The 23,914-nt window shown below is 43.6% G+C and overlaps 1 protein-coding gene across 1 annotated transcript in view; it reads left to right on the top strand.

Moving 5' to 3' along the window:
- The first annotated feature begins 11,227 nt into the window (after positions 1–11,227).
- The window catches only part of FAM169B (Protein), a 66,053-nt gene continuing 53,366 nt past the window's right edge, over positions 11,228–23,914 (top strand). The window contains exons 1-2 of the mRNA XM_017851847.1: positions 11,228–11,303; positions 11,988–12,042. Of these exons, the coding sequence (XP_017707336.1) occupies positions 11,228–11,303; positions 11,988–12,042 (131 nt within the window). The remainder of the gene's footprint in view (positions 11,304–11,987; positions 12,043–23,914) is intronic.

Raw genomic sequence — 23,914 nt, 5'->3', positions numbered from 1 at the left:
TCTTTCTTTCTTTCTCTCTTTCTTTCTCTTTCTTTCTTTCCTTCCTCCCTCCCTCCCTCCTTTCTTCCTTCCTTTCTTTCTTTCTCTTTCTTTCTTTTTCTTCTCCTTCTCCCTTTCCTTCCTTCCTTCTTTCTTTTTCTTCCTTCCTTTCTTTCTTTCTTTCTCTCTCTTTCTTTTTCTTCTCCTTCTCCCCTTCCTTCCTTCCTTCTTTCTTTCCCCTTCCTTCCTTTCTTTCTTTTTCTTCTCCTTCTCCCCTTCCTTCCTTCCTTCCGTCTTTCTTTCTCTCTTTCTTTCTCTTTCTTTCTTTCCTTCCTTCCTCCCTCCCTCCCTCCCTCCTTTCTTTCTTTCTTTCCTTCTTTCCTTCTTTCTTTCTTTTCTTTTGACAGTGTCTCACTCTGTTGCCCAGACTTGAGTGCAGTGGCGTGATCTCGGCTCACTGTAACCTCCGCCTCCCAGGCTCAAGCGATTCTCCTGCCTCAGTCTCCCAAGTAGCTGGGATTACAGGGATATGGCACAACCGCCCGGCTAATTTTTGTATTTGTAGTAGAGATGGGGTTTCACTGTGTTGACCAGCCTGGTCTTGAACTCCTGACCTCAAGTGTTCCAACTGTCTTGACTCCCAAAGTGCTGGGATTATAGGTGTGAGCCACTGCGCCTGGCCAAAGGTGTGCCTTTCTTGAGACTGCTTGCTGGACTGAGCCAGGACAGCAGGCAGCCTGAGTGGCATCCCAGGAGGAGGCGGGCACGTCCCAGGCTGTGTCCATACAGTGGCCACTGGGACCCTGGGAGAAGAGCTGGGCCCGAGATGGGCAGATTGGGATCCAGAAGGCTGCTGCGGTAGAAAGTGTTTGGAAGGGAGAGCCGAAGGGCAATTGGCCGACAAGTAGGTGTCTAGCTGACACATGGATAGACGGACATGTGGATGTGGGAAAGAAAAGGTGTGCTGGGAGGGAGATGGGAGAAGTTTTTGAAATTCCCCTTTTGTTTAGCTTAGCATGGGTAAGGTTTCCATTTTTGTGGTGGCTATGTTCTGTCAAATTAAGCCTGTGTTCTGTGCAACAGTGTTCTTTCAATGCATACCATGCTAATTAATGTTAAGTAAATTCCCATGCCCATATTATGATGAAATAACAAAATGGTTATTTTATTATTTTTTCGGGTGAAACTTGAAGCTTCATATACCTGCTTTTGCATGGCACACCGTGATGAACCTCAACGTAAGATACTGGTTTTGGTTAATTCCTAGGACGCAAAGACAGGTTGCTGGTCATTAATGGATTTCAAAAACGGGCATCTTGACTTCATCATAAACAATGGATGGAATCAAATCCCTAGGAGATGATGGTTGTGCTCATAGGCTGAACTTAGAAGGACATGAAAGCAGAACTGATTTATTTTCAGCTTTTAGGGATCCAGTAGTGCATTTGTATTTCTGTTTATTGACATATATATTGTTTTTTTGAGACGGAGTCTCAGTCTGTCACCCAGGCTGGAGTGCAGTGGTGTGATCTTAGCTCACTGCAATCTCCACCTCCCAGGTTCAAGTGATTCTCCTGCCTCAGCCTCCCAAGTAACTGGGACTGGAGGCACCCGCCACCACGCTCGGCTAATTTTTTGTATTTTTAGTAGAGACGGAGTTTCACTGTGTTAGCCAGGATGGTCTGGATCTCCTGACCTCATGATCCACCCACCTTGGCCTCCTGAAGTGCTGGGATTACAGGTGTGAGCCACTGCACCCAGCTTTTTTTTTTTTTTTTTTTTTTTTTTTTAAGGCAGAGTCTTGCTCTGTTGCCCAGGCTGGAGTGCAATGGTGCGATCTCAGCTCACTGCAACCTCTGCCTCTCCGGCCCAAGCGATTCTCCTGCCTCAGCCTCTTGAGTAGCTGGGACTATGGGTGTGCCACCACGCCTGGCTAATTTTTTTGTATTTTTAGTAGAGATGGGGTTTCACCATGTTGGTCAGGCTGGTCTTGACCTCCTGACCTCAAATGATCCTGCCTGCCTTGGCCTCCCAAAGTGCTGGGATTACAGGCGTGAGCCACCACGCCTGGCCTGTATATTGGTTTTTGTATTAAAAGACATGAGAACCGCCTCTTGCCCACAGCAGCAGGCCTCAGAGCTGCTTTTGAGGTTGGCGCTTGCTGTTCTTATTAACGGTGCACAGAATTGCAAGTGCTGAGTGGGGTTCTTTTGTTGGTGCGTTTCCACAGCCCTGTGCAGCCAGGGAACCATTCTTATCCCCCACATTCAAACAAGGACATGCGGCCTCTGAGTAGTCGAGTAACTGACCTAAGACCACACAGTTAGGGCACGGTAGGGATTTTTTTGCAAGGTGATGATTGGGTGGGGTTTTGTTTCTGGTGGTGAAGTTTAGGTAATCTGTAACTCATTTATTATTCCTTTGTGTTATGGAGAGACCATTTTTGACTGGCTTTCATATCCTTGGAGTAAGTCCTCTGGAGAAGAGGCACCACCAGGCTCCATGGCATCTGGGGCAGGGGCTGGGGGCTGTGGCAGTGGGCAGTGTGAGGTGGGGAGCAGAGAAGGGGTACAGCCCATCTGTCCTCCCTGAGAAGAAGTGAAGGAACTCGTTTCAGTGAGGGCTCTCAGTTTAATTTTAATCCTATGCAGAAATTTTCTCCTCTATTATACCTATAGTTTATCTTGTGTTTTGCAGATCTCTTACAATGGCTGTGTACTGCTTTCCTAATAAGAAATAATAATAATACATCTTAATTGGTGATATGGTTTTGCTGTGTCCCTGCCCAAATCTCACCTTGAATTGTAGCTCCCATAATTCCCAGGTGTTGTGGGAGGGAGCTGGTAGAAGATAATTGAATCATGAGGGCAGTTTCCCCCATACTGTTCTCGTGGTAGTGAATAGGTCTCACAAGATCTGATGGTTTGTTTTATTTTCTAATTTGTTTGGGGGGATGGAGTTTTGCTCTTGTTGCCCAGGCTGGAGTGCAGCTCACTGCAACCTCCACCTCCCGGGTCAAGCAATTCTCCTGCCTCAGTGTCTTGAGTAGCCGGGTCTACAGGCCTGTGGCACCAAGCCCAGCTAATTTTTGTATTTTTAGTAGAAACGGGGTTTCACCGTGTTGGCTAGGCTGGTCTCGAATTCCTGACCTTAGGTTATCTGCCCGCCTCGGCCTCCCAAAGTGCTGGGATCACAGGCGTAAGCCACTGTGCCTGGCTGATCTAAGGTTTTGTAAGGGGTTTCCCCTTTCGGTTGGCTCTCATTCTCTCTTGCCTGCTGCCATGTAAGACGTGCCTTTTGCCTTTTACCATGATTGCGAGGCCTCCCAAGCCATGTGGAACTGTGAGTTCATTAAACCTCTTTTTCTTTATAAATTACTCAGTCTCGGGTATGTCTTTATCAGCAGCATGAAAATGGGCTAATACTATTGGTCAGCCTTCCTTTGATGATGTGGTATCTGGTGAAAGTTTGGGATTATGGGTTTTTTACTATAACTGCAAATGGGGGCCTCCTTCAGCTTCCAGTTTCCTTAGAGATAGACCTTTGTCTGTCACCTGCATGTCTGTCTGGGACCCGTACTCAGAAGATGCCCCACTTGGTACATGTCACAAAGCCCAAGGTGACATCTCTGGGGCAAGCTGTTCTGCATGTCCTCAAGGCCTCTGTCTTTGCTAAACGTGAAACTCAAGTGTGCTTAGCTAGCTGTGTGGGAGTTTTCAGCGTGCTGGCAAAGCCTCCTCATTGCTTCAGGGCTGGAGGTGGCTGAGATGTGTGTGAGAGCTTTCTGTCAAGGTTCAGGGTGTTTCCTACCTCTGTCCGGTAGAGCTTTGGGTGTTGTGAACAGAGGGCCTATGAGAAACTCAGGCCTTTGATGTCGCCTTGGATTTGTGACTCCACCACCAAGTCGCTGAAGGTAACAAGATGTACCCACATGAACCCTTCAGTGCACAGATTGTCAAAAACTCTAAGAATATTGTTTGCCCATTTTAAGAAAATGCTCACATATCAGCTGCCCCACCACCCCCTTTTAGGCATTTAACAATATTCTGGTTATAGGTCTTTAACTACAATTTGCATAATGTAAACATATGACTGACTCTTATAAATCTGTTTCTCATTTGTATTGGACTTAATTTTTTTTGTTGTTTTCAAGAATGTACTATAATAAATATTCATAAGCTCCAAGACATCTCACTATGGACCATTCGTTATATATAATAGCACTTTAAATAACGTTTTGAAATGTTTTCCTACTGCTGTGGGCTCAATTGTGTTGGCTGTGATTTTGCATGGTTTCAAAAAAAGCACTCAGGTGTTCCTGGAGCCCCACGCTCTCGCTCTTTAATCCGGTATTTGGAAGCAGACCTGAGTTCTTTCCCAAACACATTGCACATTTCCAGAGCATGTCTTGTGACTTGAAGCATGTGGACTGTGCAGCGGCCGATGGTATCAGGGACCCTCTTCACAGCTTTGACAAATGTGTCACCTCCCCTCTATGCTTAACTGTGACCGTGGAGAATGCTATCACTAGTTCCTTTGTCACTTTCTTGGAGAAGTTCTATTTGTGAAGGCCGTGCATGTTTGTGTATTTGTGTGTTTAAATGGAAGCTAAAGGAATCAGAAGCTGTTTGATAAGCCCTGGGTATGAGTTAATTATTGATAAGGTGGTTGAATTCATCATAGTCACTTCCGATAACTCCGCAAGCAAATGAAAAACATCCTGGAATTGTGAATTCCCCTGTGGCAAGTGGTTATCGTTCATGGTGGCAGTCTGCTGTTATGATGTAAGTAATGAAGCTTTCCACCTTTCCCCTTTAAGAAACTGTGACTTCACTTTCCATACAGCGGGGGTGAGAGGCACGTGTCCTTGTCCCCGTGGCTCCTGGCATACTCTTTCTGGATGCTTCTCTGGACAGAGGCTGGTTTATATTCTTTGAGGGGACGTGGCTGAAGGCTGCCAGTAACCTCCTTTCCTAGGTTGCTCCTGTGTCTTTGTAAGGACTTCAGCTTTCACTTATGTCTCCTTATTTGTTACTTCATTTATTTCCGCTTGTTTTGTTATTCTCATTTGTTAATTATTAATGGATCTCAAATGTTTACAAATATTAAAAAAACTTTTCTCATCAAATAAGTTGTGGCCTTTTTTTCATCTTCCGTGTAAAATCAAAAGCACTCATCCTAGCCTTCAAGATTGACATCAGATGATGACCTTCAGCTTTTTCTGTTTCTTCCTGTGTCCTGTGCAGCATAATAGGGTGAACATGGACTTTGATGTCAGATGGAGCTGGCTTGGAATCCTGGCTCTGCCAACTGACTGGCAGAGGGGATAAGTTATTTAACCTCTTTGAGCATCTGTTTCATCGTTTGCAAAATGGGAACAGCTTACCTACTTCACAAGACAGTTGTAAGAATGAAATTATTTACGACAGGAAATCTGATGCATTGGACCATTCCAGGGCAGAGCCTAGGCATGAAGTCTGCAGGGCTCCCGGACTCCTCCAGGAAGTGCACCCTGGCTTGTTTCTCCTCTGTCTTTGCATGTTGTGTTAGAGAAGTATGGACTTCCGAGTGGGGGGCCTGTTGGATAGCTTCTGGTGAAAGTTTGGCAGTTGGAATCACCACCCTGGCAGATTCTGCTTGGGGACTTCCCCAGGGACAATCTTAGTCTGTTTTTGAACTACTTTTTTTGGATTTTTTTTTTTTTTTTTTTTTGAGATAGAGTCTTGCTCTGTTACCCAGGCTGGAGTGCAGTGGCACAATCTCGGCTCATTGCAACCTCCACCTCCAGGGTTCAAGCGATTCTCCTGCCTCAGCCTTCCAAGTACCTGGGATTACAGGCGTGTGCCACCACACCCAGCTAATTTTTAGTAGAGATGGGGTTTCACCATGTTGACCAGGCTGGTCTCAAACTTCTGACTTCAAGTGATCCACCTCAGCCTCCCGAAGTACTGGGATTACAGGCGTGAGCCACTGCGTCCGGCCTCTTCTTGGATTCTTATTAATTGTCAGAAAGTTGTTCCTTATACTGATCCAAACTGCCTCCTTGTATAAATGTCATGCAGTCCATCCAAAAGCCCCAGTTGATCAGAGATGGGCTGGAGGGGATGTGTCTCGATTCCCTCTGGGTAAAGAGACAGTGGCTCTCATCAGGTAAGCCTTAAGGCAGGCGTGATTTGGCACTAATGGAAGCATAGGTCCAGCTCAATTATAGCTCAGTTTTCTTTGGTGCTGTTCAGGCTGTGACTGAAGCAAACAGCACTTATCCACAGAGAGTAACAGGGATGATGGATGAGAGGATTCGAAACCTTTTGAGCAATGCTTGAGGAAACTAGGGCTATTTCACTTTAGAGAAGGAACACAGGGGTCTAGAAACTCATGATTTGAAAGGGTGTTGAGGTCATTAGTTCCAGTGTTTTCCAAGATGATTTTAAGGAGGTGCGACTGAATTTCAGATGGAGAAAAAGGATGATCTTTGGGGTTTTAATTTTCAATATTTTGAGGAAAATGATTTTGCTTCCTGCCAATATGCCTTTAGTGCTTGACTAACACTTTTTAATCTCCTTTTTAAAATAAATAAATAAATAAATAAAGTAGGCCTCCCAGCTGAGTACCCTTAGCTAGAATGCTATATTTTGTCTTTGTAAAGTATTTTTATAATTATAGCAAATGATGCCTCATTTATGGCAGGTCTAATAAGAGGACAGGTGGTGTCCAGATGTGTCAAAATCACAAAGGTGTTTTCTGGGAGGCACTGGCCTGTGGTCTGGGCCTCTGCACCCCCAGAAGCCTGTTCTATTTTGGGATACTCTGATTGTTAGAACATTCTTCATGAGGAGCCCAAACTGATAGGGCCATATGCCTCTCCACTGGCCTTGTGCCCCGCCGTGGGGTTATCCAGGTAGGTGGGCGTGGCTTCTCCACTCAGGTGTGCCATATTTTCAAAGTCCTCCCATCCACCAGATCACACATCTCTCAGTCTCCAATTGCTTCTCCTGGGATGCAGGCTGCAGAGCTTGTCCCATCCTGGGTCCCTGTTTCAGGTCTAGGTTTCTTTTAGCACGACATCAGAACTTGTGTCATGGGTGCCATTGTGGGAAGCACCTGGGTTTTGGAGTAAGTAAGTCCTGGGTTCAGATCCTGGCTCTGACCCTTAGGAGTGGGTGGCCCTGGTGAAGTTCCTGAGTGTCTCTGAGCCTTATTTTCCTGCCTTGCTACTTGGTAGTGTGGCCTGTGCCCAGGAGGAAGGCATCACCAGGGAGGAGCTGGTTAGAAATACAGGATCTCAGCTGGGTGCGGAGGCTCATGCCTATAATCCCAGCACTTTCGGAGGCTGAGGCTGGTGGATTGCCTGAGGGCAGGAGTTCAAGACCAACCTGACCAAAATGGTGAAACCCCTACTCTACTAAAAAAATACAAAAATTAGTCAGGCCTGGTGGCGGGCACCTGTAATCCCAGCTACTTGGGAGGCTGAGGCAGGAAAATCACTTGAACCTGGGAGGTGGAGGTTGCAGTGAGCCGAGATTGTGCCATTGCACTCCAGCCTGGGCAACAAGAATGAGACTCCATCTCAAAAAATAAAAATAAAAAAAAAGAATGAAATACAGGATCTCAGGTCCCACCCCAGACCTACAGAGTCAGAACTTGGGCTTTAACAAGATTCCCAGGTGATTTGCAGGCACACTGCAGGCTGCGAAATGCTTGTCTAGAGAACTGTGAGACTAGAGTGGTGGATGGTGAGAGTGTTCACTCTTCTTGGACTGGACATTTTGCTCAGTTTACCTGGGCATTTCCAGTCTAAGTTTGACTCACCTTTACCTGACACTTCACTCACCACTTGCGTGCCTGGCCCTGGGCTTTTCACACGAACTTGTTATTAAGACGTGACTCTCTTTCAAAGTTTGGGTAGTTGATGTTTCAAACCTAAAGATAGGACCTTACCTTTATTCCACTGTATATAAATAACAGCTTAACTGAGATACAATTCACATACCATATAATTCCTCTACTTAAGGTTTATAGTTCATGGTTTTTAGCATACACAGAGTTGTGCATCCATCATCACAACCAGTTTCAGAACATTTTCATTACCCCTAAAACGAACCCCACTCTCTATATCTATCACAATCCCTCTACCCACCCTAGCCCCAGGCAGCCACTAATCTACTTTCTCTATGGATTTGCCTATTGCGGACATTTCTTATGAATGGAATCATACAATATATGGCCTTTTGTGCCTGACTTCTTTCACATAGCATAATGTGTTCAAGGATCATTCATGTAAAGCATGTTTGAGTACTTCCTTCATTTTTAGGGCTGAATAATATTCCACTATACAGATACACTACATTTGTTTATTCATTCATCAGTTGATGGACACTTTGATTATTTCCAGTTTTGGGCTATTATGAATAATGCCACTGTGAAAATTTGTGTACAAGTTTTTGCATGGGGATATAGTCTCATTTCTCTTGGGAACCCAGGAGTGGGATTAATTGCGGAATCATATGGTAATTATGTTTAACCTTTTGAGGATCTGCTGTACTGTTTTCCAAAGCTGTTGTGGCATTCTATATTTCCTTCAACAATGTTTAAGGATTCCGATTTTTCTACATCTTTGCCAACACTTATTATTGGCAGTAAGTCAATAGCCACTCTAGTGGATGTGAAGTGGTGTCTCTGGGTGTTGGTTTGATTTGCATTTCCCTGATGACTAATGATATGAGTATCTTTTCATGTGTTTATTGGCCATTTGTATACCTTCTTTAAAGAACTGTCTATTCCTAATTTTGCTATTTTAAAATCAGGTTATTTGTCTTTTAGTACTGAGCTGTGAGATTTAAAATCAGTCTTTATATATTCTGGATAAAATTATTTATCAGCTGTATGATTTGCAAAATTTTTCTCTCATTCTATGGATTGTCTTTTCACTTTCTTGGTGGTATCATTTGAAGCACAAATGTTTTTAATTTTTATGATGTTCACTTTATTTTGTTGTTGTTGTGTTTGCTTTTGATGTCATATCTAAGAAACCATTACTTAATCCAAGGTCATGAAGATTTATGCCTGTGTTTTCTGATTATGTTTTACTTGGGTTTATTATTTCATTGTGTTTAAAGAGTTGGTCCTTCTATCCAGTTATATTAGCTCTTTCTTCCTTCTGTATAGCTTGTGTCATTTGAAGACATTCATTCACTTTTTTTTTTTTAAGATAGGATCTCACTCTGTTGTCCAGACTATGGAGCTATCATAGCTTACTGTAACCTCAAACTCCTGGGCTCAAACAATCCTCTAGCTTTAGCCTTCTGAGTAACTGGGACTATACATGTGTACACTATCATGCCTGGCTAATTAAATTATTTATTTATTTATTTATTTATTTATTTATTTTGTAGAGACAAGGTCTCCCTATGTTGCCCAGGTTGATCTTGAACTCCTGGCCTCAAATGATCCTCCCACTTTGGCCTCTCAAAGTGCCAGGCCTATAGGCGTGAACCACCATGCCCAGTCCTGAAGATGTGCTTTCTTTATTTGTAATCCAAGTACCTAAAAAAATGCTGATCATTATTCATGCAATTATCGTACCTTTAAAAACACACTCAACCCATTATTTAGCGCACATTGCTGGTTCATCCACAAAAAGATTTCAAGAGACTTTATGAAATGAATGCTTGAAATTTAGAGTGCAGGGAAATCTGGTTGCTGAAATTGAGATGGCTTATGTTTAATTGTTCTCCTAACACTAGCCTGGGAACACTCTGAGAAAAGGAGGTAAGGTCAGTTTTGTATTATCTGGTTTTGGTGAATTCATACTGATTTTAAGCCTAGTCTTTCTTTTCTTGGTCCTTATAAACCATCTTTCACAAGTCACTTTAGACCTTTGTCAGGAGGGGACGCTAGGAGAACCAGGTTATCCCCCTATGCACTGGGGTAGCAATGGTTCATGTTTGGTCTTTTGGGCCCATTCCTGTCATTGTATAATTACAGAGAGCGGATTTCAACTTCAGCATCACATTCACAGCTTCTGCTCCCTGGTATGTGAATTCACTGGGTCTAGAGACTTGAGCATCTCTAAAAGGAGCAAATCTCTAAAAGAATGTCCCCAAGGCTGATTAAAAATGGCAAATTGTAATTGATAGGGAGTCGAATGCAGCTGTTTGGGAAATAAACAAAGGCAAGACCCTTGCCTTATACTTCAGTCCACTATTTCCAGTTTCCAACCCATTCCTAATTTGGGGACTATTTGCCTTTCCAGTGAAGATGGTCCTGTGACCATTAGAGCATCTGGCCAACGTGTGTTCTTCCTCAAGCCTCTCCTCTCCGAGTCTAGCCAGCCTACCCAGGTCCCTCACCCTGTTTTTGTGAGCAGTTTCCCAGCCTGCCTGAGCTTACTCAGTGCTCTGGTCTTCCCCACCTTATCCTTTAAGGATTGTGTCAGGCCTGGGGCTCTGTACTCAGTTATGGGCACCTTTGTCCATCTCCCACTGTAACACCTTTGTAACATCTGACCCTTTCTGAATGGACCTCTTTTCTGCCAGCTCCTGGGTCACACCTTTAGTTCTTCTACATGGAGTCTTCCTGTTGTCCTTGTCAGGAAACTTGCTGATTTGTCTTGTCAGATTTCCTCTTATCAACTCTCTTTCTGACAACTTTTGTTTTATATATTTTTTTCATATGAAGCCCAGAGGTCAGATGATCAGAGGGCAAGGCAATGAATGTTCCAGAGGCTGATTAAAAATGGCAAACTATAATTGATATGCAGGCAAATGCAGCTGTTTGGGAAATAAACAAAGGCAAGACCCTTGCCTTATACAACAACCCAAATAAACTCCAAACAGATTGAGGAATTACATGTAAAAAAACCAAAAGAGATAAAATTAAAATCCTCACCCATAATATAAAAATGAATATAAAATTTCTTTCTACTCATGATTTAAGTTTCTGGAAACGTCTGCGGTAAAAGGAATTCACAACAGATTAGCTTCAGCATGTACAGACTAAAGAGTAAAAACAGCAAAATTAAACCTATGATAGGAGAGGTATAGATAGATAGGCAGACAGGTAAGGATGAGAAAATATTCATGGTAAAATTTAGGTAGTGAGTGTGTGGGTGTCCACTGTAACAAATGTTCGAAAACTTTTGTAATCAAATGTTTTAGAAAAAGGAAAAAATTATAATTGAGTAAAATGACAAAGATATGATGCCACAGTGCTACAGAAGTTTTCAGAATAAGGAGGCTCTTGGGTATTGATGGAAGCAGTTGGGAGCCCTCCCTGGTTCTTGGCAGGGAAGTGGCAGTCTGGCCAGTATGGGGGTGTGGAGCCAGGTAAGTTGTCCACTGCCCACTGCCCATTTCCTCAGGACCTCTGGCTCTGCCTCCTGGCATCCAGGTTTAGTGGTGGTGCCCGCACCTGGCTCTCGCAGAGGCTGGCTCTGTCCCCAGCACTAGGGGCTGTGGACCTGTGGCAGCAGGCCCTCCCTGCTTGCTCTCAGCCCTTGGCTGCATGGGGGCATGCTGAAGGAGCGCTGAAAGGAAGCACAGATTTCCAAAGAAGCCTGGTGATGTTATGGGGATGGGTTGGGGATGGGGATCCTGGCTCTATGTCTTCAGCCCTTGGCAAAATGCCCTATCCATGATTTGAAGGAAGGATGGATGGAAGGAAGGACACGCCAGTGAATCTTAAGGAGGCTGCTGACAACCTGGGCAGAACTGCTGGGGGCTTGCCTGGCAGGGGGCAGAGGTTGGAGACACATGGAGTGGATTGAAAGCAACGGTGAGTGAGGAAGGTTTTAGCATGGCTAGCTGGTAGTACCAACCGTGCTCGGTTATCTAGGAGAAAAAGTGTATGGCAAGGTCAACCTGAGCTCCCATCTGAAGAGTCTGGGGAACAGCAAAAGCAGGGGGAAGTAAGATTCGGCAGCTAGAGGAGGAGTCTGGGCCTGGATCCCCCACCTGGGTGGGAACCTGTGCTCTAAGCGTGTCTGTGTTGTGGGGCATAATGCCTTGCAGTTATCACCTGTTGCTATTCCTCGCCCTGGTCATTACCTGTGGTTGTCCTTCTTCGGTAGATTATAATCTCTCTGAAGAGAGGGGTCCTGCCACTTACATCTTCTGGGTTCTGTTGGGTGGCCAACATCCACAGAGGGTGTTTGCTAAATATTAGTTAGGTCTCTGCATGGGGGAGATGTGGGATGGGGAGGCAGCCTGGCTGAGAAACAGAAATCAAGACACTGAGGGAGAAGGAAGGCTGAAGCAATAGTGTTTGCAGTTGTTGACTTCCCTGATTAGAACATCTATCCCTCCAGCCAACTCCCAGGACGTTTTGTGACCAAGCATAGCACTAACCCTTCAAATGGCTGCTAATTGATTTACAGTTTTTGGTGATTGCACATCATGTGCACCCGGAGAAAAACAAGCAGAGAATCAAAAAATGATGATTTTTTCCTGGAAAAGCATGCCCGTTATAGCCTACAGGGACAGCAGGGGCCAAGGCAAACATTCAGCTGAAACCAGAGCCTTGGTGTAGCCTGCCTTCCGAATGGCTGTCCTGGGCCGGGAGATTGCGACATGGCGGGGCTGTGGCCAGACCCTCTCTGGGCTGTGCGGGGGGCAGGTGGTGGTCAGGAGGGAACCTCAGGGAACTTCCTTGGGTCCAGGAGGTCCTGTCTGGGCTGCTCCTCTCTGCTGTGTGGGCTGCCCAGATTTTGGGGATGGGTCAGGGATGGAGGGCTGGAAGCCAGTGGGGGTTGTGAATTTCGAACTCCCAGAAGGGGGCCCAGCTAGAGCAGTCCTGGTCCCTGCTGGTGGGCCTTGAAGGGAGAGGCTGGACCCTCTGGTGGGATGGATGTGTTCAGTGCAGTGCTGACTAGCAGGATGAGGACAGTTTGTGTATATCTAGTGAAAAAACAAAAAACAACGGGGGTGGTGGGAGTCGGGGAGAGGCTCGCTGACCTGGCGAAATCTGGGTTTTGGCATGTGGAGCAGTGATTGCAATTTTTCTGGCTTTGAAGTGTGATGGCCCCGCAGGCTCATGAACATAAAGGATGCAGAGTGGAGATTTCCCGGAGCCTGCTTCAGGGACCACCTGGTTAGCAGGCACCCTGTGAACATCCCTGCCATGAGTGTGTGGACATAGCATCTTTACGTTTTAGTCTGTGCTTTCTTTCTGGATCATGCAAAGGGAAACGTCAGTCTGAGGCAGGTCAAATCCCACCCTCCACACTGGCAGAGCCCCGCTTAAGTAGGTTTGACAGTTTGAGGGAAAAGAGCTCTGTCCAGAAACTCAGGCTCTATTTAAATACCCGCGTCTCTGGGCAGCTAAGGTGCCCATGTGGCCTTGGATGTCTGGCCAGTGTTAGGTGGCCCCCAGGTTGAGTAGCAACCCAAGCTACTTCTCATACAACCTAAAGGAGCCCCAAGCTAGGAACAGAGAGATTTGTTTTCTTTGGGCCCTAAATGGTGCCAATTGAAGGGCTGGCTGTTCACAAGGGCAGCAAAATGTTCTGGAAGCACATGTTGGCTAGAGTTTGGGATTTCCCTCTTTATGGCACTTACTGTGAGTTGGATTTAAATATAGGGGAAAACAGCATCCCACATTCTTACCAAGGGACTAATGGTATTTGGAAAACAGGGAAGCTCCATGGAAAATATTTCGAGTGTCAAGGACGGAGCCTTGGGCTTGGTGTGGTGGGGGTGGGCTGCTTCTGGGAGGCACGCTGAAGGTCTTACCACCACATTTGGGGTGCTGTCTGCATCTCTCTTTGCTTCCTCCAAACCCGAGAAACGTGCCAAGCCTGCCTTGGTCCAGCCGGTGATTTTAAGACTCCTTTCCTAAATGTGCTAGCTTTAGCATGGGTTTCTTTTTGTCCCCAAAACCTTGCAGTTCAGCTGTACCTCTGGATTCAGGCACCCCACCTCATTCCATCTTCCTCTAGTTAAAATCTAGACTCATGAAAACAAAATTGCTTAAGGCAAGAAAGGCCTGAGAAACACAGGGAGGCTGATGCAAATCTACTGCAAACCAGATGTTTCCTTCTCCGTGGCAAAGAGGCGCCCAAGTTCATGGGGCATCTGGGGAAGTGTTTGTCTTTAAGGAAGACATCTGCATGGAAGTGGTAGCCTGAGTAATGTGATGTGACAGTTGCTATGTCAACTTGCGTATTTTTCCCTCCTCTTATATCATTGGCCAGTTCAATGTTGCATAAAAGTCGTGCAATGCCTTGGAATGTGTTTATGTGCTGTCCTCTGCCAGAACTTTTCAGCATTTTTTTTCTATGTGTGTTTTGCTTTTGGGAAGATGGCCTGTCACTTTGGTTTAACTGTGTTCTTTTTTTGCGGAACTACATATTTCTTGGATTTGTAACCGGGCAGTGGTGACTTAGACTCCAGGAGAGCAATGGGTGGGGGAGCAAAAAGGGGCAGGAAGGGGCACTTGAAGCCCCTTCCAGACCAGGGGCCAGACATGAGCAATTTGCAGGTAGTTTGAGGAGATAAAATGTGTGTGAGTGGAATGGATCCCTCCTTGGCGTCTGTGACGGCATGGGACATGGACACTTCTTCTCTCTCTCTTCTCAGCTCCCGGTTATGTATCCAGCTGCCTGCTGGCCTGGCTCACTTTGCCATCTCTATCAGGCATTTGAAAATGCAGCCCACACTTTCCTCCTCTTCCTCCTCCTCTTTGCTTCCTCTTGGTTAAGGCACCTGCAACCTTCTGCTGAAGCTTGAGGGCTGGCTGCCCTCGCTGCTACCCTCTCCTTTTTTTTTTTTTTTTTTTTTTTTGAGATGGAGTTTTGCTCTTATTGCCCAGACTGGAGTGCAGTGGTACAATCTCAGCTCACCACAACCTCTACCTCCTGGGTTCAAGCGATTCTCCTGTCTCAGCCTTCCCAAGTAGCTGGAATTACAGGCATGCGCCACCATGCCCGGCTAATTTTGTATTTTTAGTAGAGATGGAGTTTCTCCATGTTGGCCAGGATGGTCTCGAACTCTTGACCTCAGGTGATCCACCTGCTCCCGCCTCCCAGAGTGTTGGCATTACAGGCGTGAGCCACCACGCCCGGCCACTACCCCCTTCTTTCTGCTGTGGATGAGTCCACTCGCAGCCCATATCTCTTCCCCAGTACCTCCGTCCCAGTCGGCCTGACTGCTGCCGCCCATCTCTCCTCACTTTCTGGCTGCATCCCCATGGCTTCCCATTGTTTTCTCTCCCTCCAGCCTCGCCCCTATCCTAATCCAGTCTCCACCCTCAGTCAGTGTGAAGCTTTTCTTTTCTTTTTTTCCCCCTTTTAAGACTTTATCTTTTTAGACCAGTTTCAGTTTCACAGCTTTAGGTTTAACAGTTTCAGGCTTAGGAAGGTACAGAGATTTCCTGTATGCCACCTTCCCTGACATGGATAGGGCCTCCCTTGTGGTCAGCATCTCCCACCAGACTGGGACATTTGTTGCAATTGATGAACCTACATTGCCACATCACTGTCACCAAGAGCCCATCGTTTACATTTTTAGGGTTCACTCTTGGTGTTGTACATTCTACGGGTTTGGACAAATGAATAATGACATGTATCCACCATTATAGTATTACACAGGCATGAGGCATTCACTCTGTTAAGGTCTTCCCTGGCTGGCCTCTCTTTTCTCAGCACAGTGCCTTGGTTTGTCCTCTCCTCGTCTATTCCTTTCCTTTCTCTTTCTGCTGACCTCTCTGCCTGGGTCTGGCCCAGCTCTGCCCTCTTGTCTTTTGTTCATTCTTCGTCTGGGGCATACTGCTTAGAACAGGGGCTTTGGAGCCAGTGAGATGCACTCGGGTTCACATTCAGTTCCAGTGCTGCTGTTTCTAGGCAAACAACCTTGAACAGGTTTCTTTCTTTTTCTTTTCTTTTTTTTTTTTTGAGATGGAATCTCACTCTGTTGCCCAGACTGGAGTGCAGTGGCATGATCTCAGCTCACTGTAACCTCCGCCTCCCGGGTTCAAGCGATTCCCATGCCTCAGGCACATGAGTAGCTGGGATTACAGGTGCCCGCCACCATGCCTGGCTAATTTTTATATTTTTAGTAGAGACGGGGTTTCATGTTGGTTAGGCTGGTTTCAAACTCCTGACCTCAAGTGATCCGCTCGCCTTGGCCTCCTAAAGTGCTAGGATTACAGGCGTGAGCCACCGTGCCCAGCCCTTGAGCAGGTTTCTTAACCCTCTGAGGCTCACCTGGAAAAGGGAGTTAGTAAATGAGATACCGGAGAACTCGGTGTGAGATGTCAGCAAGATAGCCAACTAAAAGCCTCTAGTGCTTGACCCCCTACAAAGACAGCCAGAACAACAAATAAACAACTACCTGTTAATGAAAATAACCGAGAGAGAGAGTGCCAAAGTGTATCAGAGGTTTAAGAGAAACCCTGGTGAGCACAGAAACTTGCGATGGCCACACAGAGAATGGAAAGATGGGCCTCCGCCACTTCTTCTCCTAACTGGGATAATCTGGGAACCAGGAGGAGCTTTTCCTGTGGCAAGGAATTAGGCAAGGGGATCCCAGAAAACCCCATTACCACCTTGGACCTCACTCCATCACACCTACAGACCTCTCTGCTGGGGTCTCCTGCAGCCCTCACAGGCACTAAGCCCAGCTGAAGGGACTGCCTGGAGTCTATACAGCTATGCTCCCCACAGGATAGGAGCCAATATTGTGCCCTGCCCCTGTGCCTTGCATGGCTAGTGCGTTCTCTTATTTTGGAATTGGAAGGATGGCTAGGGTATGTCTGGCTCTGGGGTTGAGTAGCCACAGCTTCCTTTCATCTCTGAGGTTAAGCTGCCACAGAACCACCTCAGCCTGATGGCCTGACATCCCCAAGTGAAGTTGCCAGCAGCTGTTACACCCATCCCCATGGGGCCAAGTAGAGGTAAAGTGGCTCCACCTACCACCAGCTCTACCTCCTTGGGCTGGAGCTGAAGCAGTACCCTGCTTCCTGGGAAAATAGTCCTTGGCTGCCCAGAGCAGCCACGCCTACCAGTGCCTAATTTGAAGCAGCACCCTACATCAAGAAATGATATCTTGGCTATCCAGAGTGGTCACACATCCTAATACCTAAGCTGAGGTGATGTCTAGCATCCCAGGGAATCAATGCCTGGGCACCCAGAACAGTCACATCCCACAGACCTAAGCTGAAGTGGTACATTGCCCTGTGGGGAATTAGAACTTTGGCTGAGCTGAGCAGCTACACATCCCAGGGCTGAGTTGATGTAGTATCCCATGTCCCAGGGAAACAGAGCAGTGACTGAGCTCATACACTCTGCTCTACTGGCCAAATAACTCTAGTATCCTGCTTTCCTGAAGCTGAACTAGATCCCTAGAGTCTGAGTTGCTGAGATACCTTTCTCCTTGGGGAGTGGAGTTATGGCTTTGCTGCCTCCTAGCCTCCCCATCCCCATCCCCAGGAACACAGCAAAGGACAGCTGTGTTCCATCATTCTGGGGTACTTGTTGCTTCTGCACCTGGTCTCATAAAGTCTGGAATACTGGTGAGCCCCACCATCCCAGTGTCTAGAATCACTACTGCATGGTGCCTTATCCTGTGGGACCCAAGTTGCCACCGAACCCTGTTGACTCAGGTTCCCAAATTGCAGCTGTACCTTTCTCCCCAGGCCCAAACCTTAGAGTATCTCTTCTTCCCTGGAGTTGGGCCAGTTCTGTGCCCTGCCTCCTGTGGGTAGAATCACAGCTACAATGCAACCTTGTGGGCCTGAGCTGCTAGAAGGTGCCTCAGACTCATAGATCCTGGCTTTGTGGGCAACCTTCAACCAACCCTGCTACAGAAAGTGAACCTGTACCCCAAGACCTGAGTGCCAAAATAGGTTCGTGAGACCCTGAGCCTAGGATGTTGACTCCACAGTTGCTTTAAGCACCTGAGTCTGGAACCTAGCACCACTGCAACTACTTGTAGGCCATGTCAGACCTGACATCAGTACGGATCCCCTTGGCTGAGTCTCCACACTGTAGGGAAGATAAGCCTAGGAGGACCCCCAAATCCCTTGACACTGAGGACATTAGCAACTTACACCACTGCTGCTGCTGCCACAAACTTCTACAGCCTAGGCCACTGTGGCACCCACAGTTATTCCTGATGTTGTGCACAAATAAAGAAGCTGCATGGAGACTATAACATTGTGCCTATCTGGAAAGAGTCACCACACCCTTCCCAACAGGCACATTAAAATGCAACTGCAGGTGAAAGTCTTTCTCTATAAAATCTAGTCTAGAAAGCTTGAAAGAGGCGATTCTTCCATCAGATGCACAGACATTGTCTATAGGAACATAAGACATGTGAAAAAGCAAGCAAATTTGATATCACCAAAGGAACACAATAACTCTATAGCAACGGACACCAATGAAAGGGAAATTAATGAGTTCCCAGAAAGAGAATCCAAAATAATGATCTTAAGGAAACCAAAAAAGATAAAATAAAATATGATATAATTCAACAAAATAAGGAAAACAATTCACAATATGAATGAGAAATTCAACAGAGATCAAAATCATTAAAAAGGACCAAACATAAATATTGCCACTGAAGAATTTAGTGAATGAAATACAAAATACGATAGAGAGCTTCAACAGCAGACTTGATCAAGCAGAAGAAGAAATTTCTGAACTTGAAGAGAAGTCATTTGAAATTAGAGGACAAAAAGGATATCAGAATGAAAAAGAGTGATGAAAGCCTACAAGGCTTATGACAGGTAAGTAAGAGAACAAATATTCATATTATGAGAGTTCTGGGAGAAGAGAAGGGAAAAGGCATAGAAAACCTAAAGTTCCCAAGTCTGGGGAGAGATATGGACATCCAGATTTAGAAAGCACAAAGATCCTCAAATAGATTCAGCCACAAAAGTCCCTCCCTGAGGCATATTATAGTCAGATTATCAAAAGTCAAAGACATAGAGATAATTCCAAAAACAGCAAGAGAAAAGCATCAAGTCATATATGATGGAATTCTCATTAGGCTAACAGCAGATTTCTCCATGGAAACCTTATAGGCCAGGAGAGAATGGAATAATGCATTCAAAATGCTGAAAGAAAAAAAAAATTGTCATCAAGAATACTTCAGAAATAAGGGAGAAATAAAGTCTTTTCCAGATAAGCAAAAAGTGAGTCTTTCCCAGACAAGCAAAACTTTGTAATGTCACCACTAGATTGACATTACAAAAAAGGCTCAAGGAGTCCTACATCTGGAGGCAAAAAGATGATAATCACTATCATGAAAACACCTGAAAATATAAAACTCACTGGGAGAACAGATTCACAAAAGAGAAAGGCAAAAGAATAAAATCTTATCACTATGGAAAATCATCAAACTACAATTATAAATAGTAAGAGAGGAAGAAAGGAACAAATTACATACAAAACAACCAGGAAACAATTAACAAAATGACAGGAATAAGTCTTCACCTATCCATAATAACCTTGAAGGTAAGCAGATTAAATTCTCCATGTAAAAGATACAGACTGGCTTAATGGATAAAAAACACGACCCCACTATATGGTACTTACAAGAAACTCACTTTACTTGTAAAGTCACATATAGACTGAAAGTGAAGAGATGAAAAAAGATATTTCATGCCAACAGAAACCAAAAGCAAGCAGGAATAGCTATGCGAAGATTAAATAGACTTTAAAAAATGGTAAAAATATATTAAGAAAATCATAATGTAATGATAAAGAGGTTAATTCAGCAATAGGATATAACAATAATAAATCTATATTCATCCAACTCCAGAACACCCAGATATATGAAGCAAATATTATTAGATCTAAAGGGAGATATATACTATAATATAATAATAGGTGGGGGCTTCAACACCAAACTCTCAGCACTGGACAGGTCATTTAGACAAAATCAACAAAGAAACATTAGATTTAAATTGCACTTTAGACCAAATAGACTTAGCAGACATTTATAGTACATTTCATCCAACAGCTGCAGAATACACATTCTTTTCATCAGCACATGGAACATTCTCCAGGATAGACCACATGTTAGGCCACAAAAAAAGTCTAAACAAATTTAAAAGAATTGAAATCATATCAAGTATCTTTTCTGACCACAGTGGAATAAAACTGGAAATTAATAACAAGACGAACATTAGAAATAGTATAAATTCATGGAAATTAAGCATCATGCTCTCAAATGACCAAAGAGTCAATGAAGAAACTATGAAGGAAATTTAAAAGTTTATTGAAACAAATCAAAATAGAAACACAACATACCAAAACCTTTGGGAGACAGCAAAAGCAGTTCTAAGAGGGAGGTTTATAGCAATAAACACCTACATCAAAAAAGTAAAAATATTTCAAATAACCTAACAATGCATCTCAAGGAACTAGAATAGCAAGAACAAAACAAATTCAAAATAAGTAGGAGACAAGAAATAATAAAGAGTAGAGCAGAATAAAATAAATTGAGACTAAATAAAATACAAAAGATCAACAAATGAAAGTTAGTTTTTTGAACAGATAAACAAAATTGACAAACCATTAGCTAGGCTAACCAAGAAAAAAGAAAAAAATACCCAAATAAATAATATCAGAAATGAAAAGGGACAATTACAATGGATACCACAGAAATACACAGGATCATTAGAGAATATTACAAACAACTTTACAACAAATTTGAAAAGCTAGCAGAAATATATATATTTCTGGACACATAGAACCTACCAAGATTGAACCAAATAAGAAAGAGAAAACTTAAAGAGACCTATCAAGGTTATTATTGATAGGTGAGTAATGAGATTGAATCAGTAAAAAGTCTCAACAAAGAAGAGCCCAGGACCTGACGTCTTCACTGCTGAATTCTACCAAACACTTAAAGAATAACTAATACCAATTATTCTCAAACTCTTTCAGAAAATGAAAGAGGAGGAAATTTTTCCAAACTCATTCAATGAGGTCACAATTACCCTGATACCATAACTCGGCAAGGACACAACAACAACAGAAAGGGGAAACCATAGGCCAATATCCCTGATGAACATATTGCACATGTTCTTAACAAAATACTAGCAAACCAATTCAACAATGCATTAAAAAGATTGTTCACCATGATCAAATGGGATTCTTCTCCCGGGTGCAAGGACGGCTCAACATATGCAAATCAATAAATGTGATACATCAGTGGAATCAAGGATAAAAACCATATTAGCACCTCAATAGACACAGAAAAAGCATTGGACAAAATTCAACATTGCCTCATGATAAAGCTCTTAAGTTAGGTATAATAGGAACCTACCTCAACACAATAAAGGCCATATATGACAAACCCCTAGCCAACATCATACCAAACGTGGAAAATTTGAAAGCTTTACGTCTAAGATCTGGAGTAGGATAAGGATGCCCTCTTTTAACACTTTTATTCAACACGGTACTAGAAGACCTAGCTATAGCAACTAGTCAAAAGAAAGAAATAAAGGTCATCTAAATTGGAAAGGGGGAAGTCAAATTGTCCCTGTTTGCAGATGGCATGATCTTATATATAGAAAACCATGAAGGCTTCACCAAAAAGGCTCTTAGAACTGATAAATCAATTCAGTAAAGTTGCATGCTACAAAAATCAACATAAAAAATCAGTAGTATTTTAATACATCCATAACAAACTAGTGGTAAAAGAAATCAAGAAAGGAAATCCATTTACAATAGACACACACACACATACAGACAGACACACAAACTAGGAATAAATTTAACCAAGGAGGTCAAAGAGCTCTACAAGGGAAAATATAAAACACTGATGAAAAAATTGAAAAGGATACACAGAAAATAGACATCCTGTGTGCATGGGTTGGATAAATTAATATTGTGAAAATGACCATACTACCAAAAGCAATCTATAGATTCAGTGTACTCCTTATCAAAATACCAATGGCATTCTTCACAGAAATAGGAAAAAAATTCTAAAATTAATTTGGAACTACTAATGACTTCGAATAGCCAAAGCAATACTGAGCAAAGAGAACAAAGCTGGAGGCATCAAACTACTGGACTTCAATATATACTACAAAGGTATAGTAACCTAAACAACACGGTACTGGCATAAAAGCAGACATGTAGACCAATGGAACAGAATAGAGAACCCAGAAGTAAACCGATGTACTTACAGACAGTTGATTTTTGAAAAATGTACCAAGAACATTTATTGGGAGAAAGGACAGTCTCCTTAGTAAACAGTGCTTGGACAACTGGATATTTATATGCAGAAGAATGAAACTAGTCCCCCTATTTGTCACCATATACAAAATTCAACTCAAAATAGATGAAAGACTTAACTGTAAGACCTGAAACTATGAAACTATTGATAGTAGAAGGCAGCGTAGAGGAAATGCTTTAGGACGTTGATCTGAGCAGATATTTTATGGAGAAAATCTCAAAAGCACAGGAAACAAAATCAAAATGGGACAAGTGAGATTATACTGAACTAAAAATCTTCTGCACAGAAAAATAAACAACAGAATGAAGAGGCAACTTGCAGAATCAAATAAAATATTTGAAAACTATTCATCCGACAAGAGATTAACATCCAGAATGTACAAGGGACTCAAACAATTCAACAGCAAAAAAACAAACAATCTGATTAAAAACAGGGCAAATGAGCTGAATACAAATCTCTTAAAAGAAGACACACAAATGGCCAATAGATATATGAAAAAATGCTCAACACAACAAATCATCAGTAAAATGCAAATCAAAGCCACACCTCACCCCAGTTAGAACAGCTATTATGAAAAATACAAAAAATAACAGATGCTGTGAGGTTGTGGAGAAAGGGGAATGTGTGTACTCTGTTGGTGAGAATGTAAATAGTACAGCCATTATGGAGAACAGTATGGGGGCTCCTCAAAAATCTAAAAATAGAACTACTATATGGTCCAGCAATCCCACTTCTGGGTATATATCCAAAGGAAATAAAATCAGTATGTTGAAGAAATATCTGCACTCTGGTGTTTACTGTAGCATTATTCACAATGGCCAAGATATGGAATCAACTTAAGTGTCTATCAGCAGATGAATGGATAAAGACAATGTATATGCAAAAGAATACTATTTAGACATAAAAAAGAACAAAATTCTGTAATTTGCAGCAACATGGATGAGCTTGGAGGACATTATGTCGAAATATGAAAAAAAGCCAAAACAGAAAGATAAGTACCACATGTTCTCACTCATCTGTAGAAGCTAAAGTAGTTAAGCTCATACAAGTAGAGAGTAGAATAGTGGTTACTAGATGCAGGGAAGGCTGTTGGAGGATGAGAGGGAGGGCCTAGCTAATGGATGCAAAGCACAGGTCGATAGGAAAAATACATTCTAGGGTTCCATAGCACTGCGGGATGACTCCAGTTAGCAACAATTTATTCTATGTTTTCAAATAGCTAGAAGAGTGGATTTTGAATGTCTGCAGCACAAAGAAGGAATAAATGTTTGAGGTGGCATGTAATGATTTGGTCATCACATGTTGCATACATTTATCAAAATATCACATGTACCCCATAAATATGTGCAATTATAATGTGTCAATTAAAAAGAATACAAGCAAAAAAATGAGATACTACATGTGCCCTTGGCATTGCGCCAAGGGCTTGATGAGTGCTTGGTTGTGCTGTGGTGGTCAATGCTATTATTCTATTTTATTTATTTATTTATTTTTTGAGACGGAGTCTCACTCTGCCGCCCAGGCTGGAGTGCAGTGGTGCGATCTCGGCTCACTGCAAGCTCTGCCTCCTGGGTTCACACCATTGTCCTGCCTCAGCCTCCCGAGTAGCTGGAACTACAGGCGCCTGCCACTACGCCCGGCTAATTTTTTTGTATTTTTAGTAGAGACGGGGTTTCACTGTGTTAGCCAGGGTGGTCTCGATCTCCTGACCTCGTGATCCACCTGCCTCGGCCTCCCAAAGGGCTGGGATT

This window comes from Rhinopithecus bieti, unplaced genomic scaffold, assembly GCF_001698545.2.
Source record: "Rhinopithecus bieti isolate Rb0 unplaced genomic scaffold, ASM169854v2 scaffold_33664, whole genome shotgun sequence".
NCBI classification, from domain to species: domain Eukaryota; kingdom Metazoa; phylum Chordata; class Mammalia; order Primates; family Cercopithecidae; genus Rhinopithecus; species Rhinopithecus bieti.
This window is presented reverse-complemented; position numbering and strand designations above follow the sequence as displayed.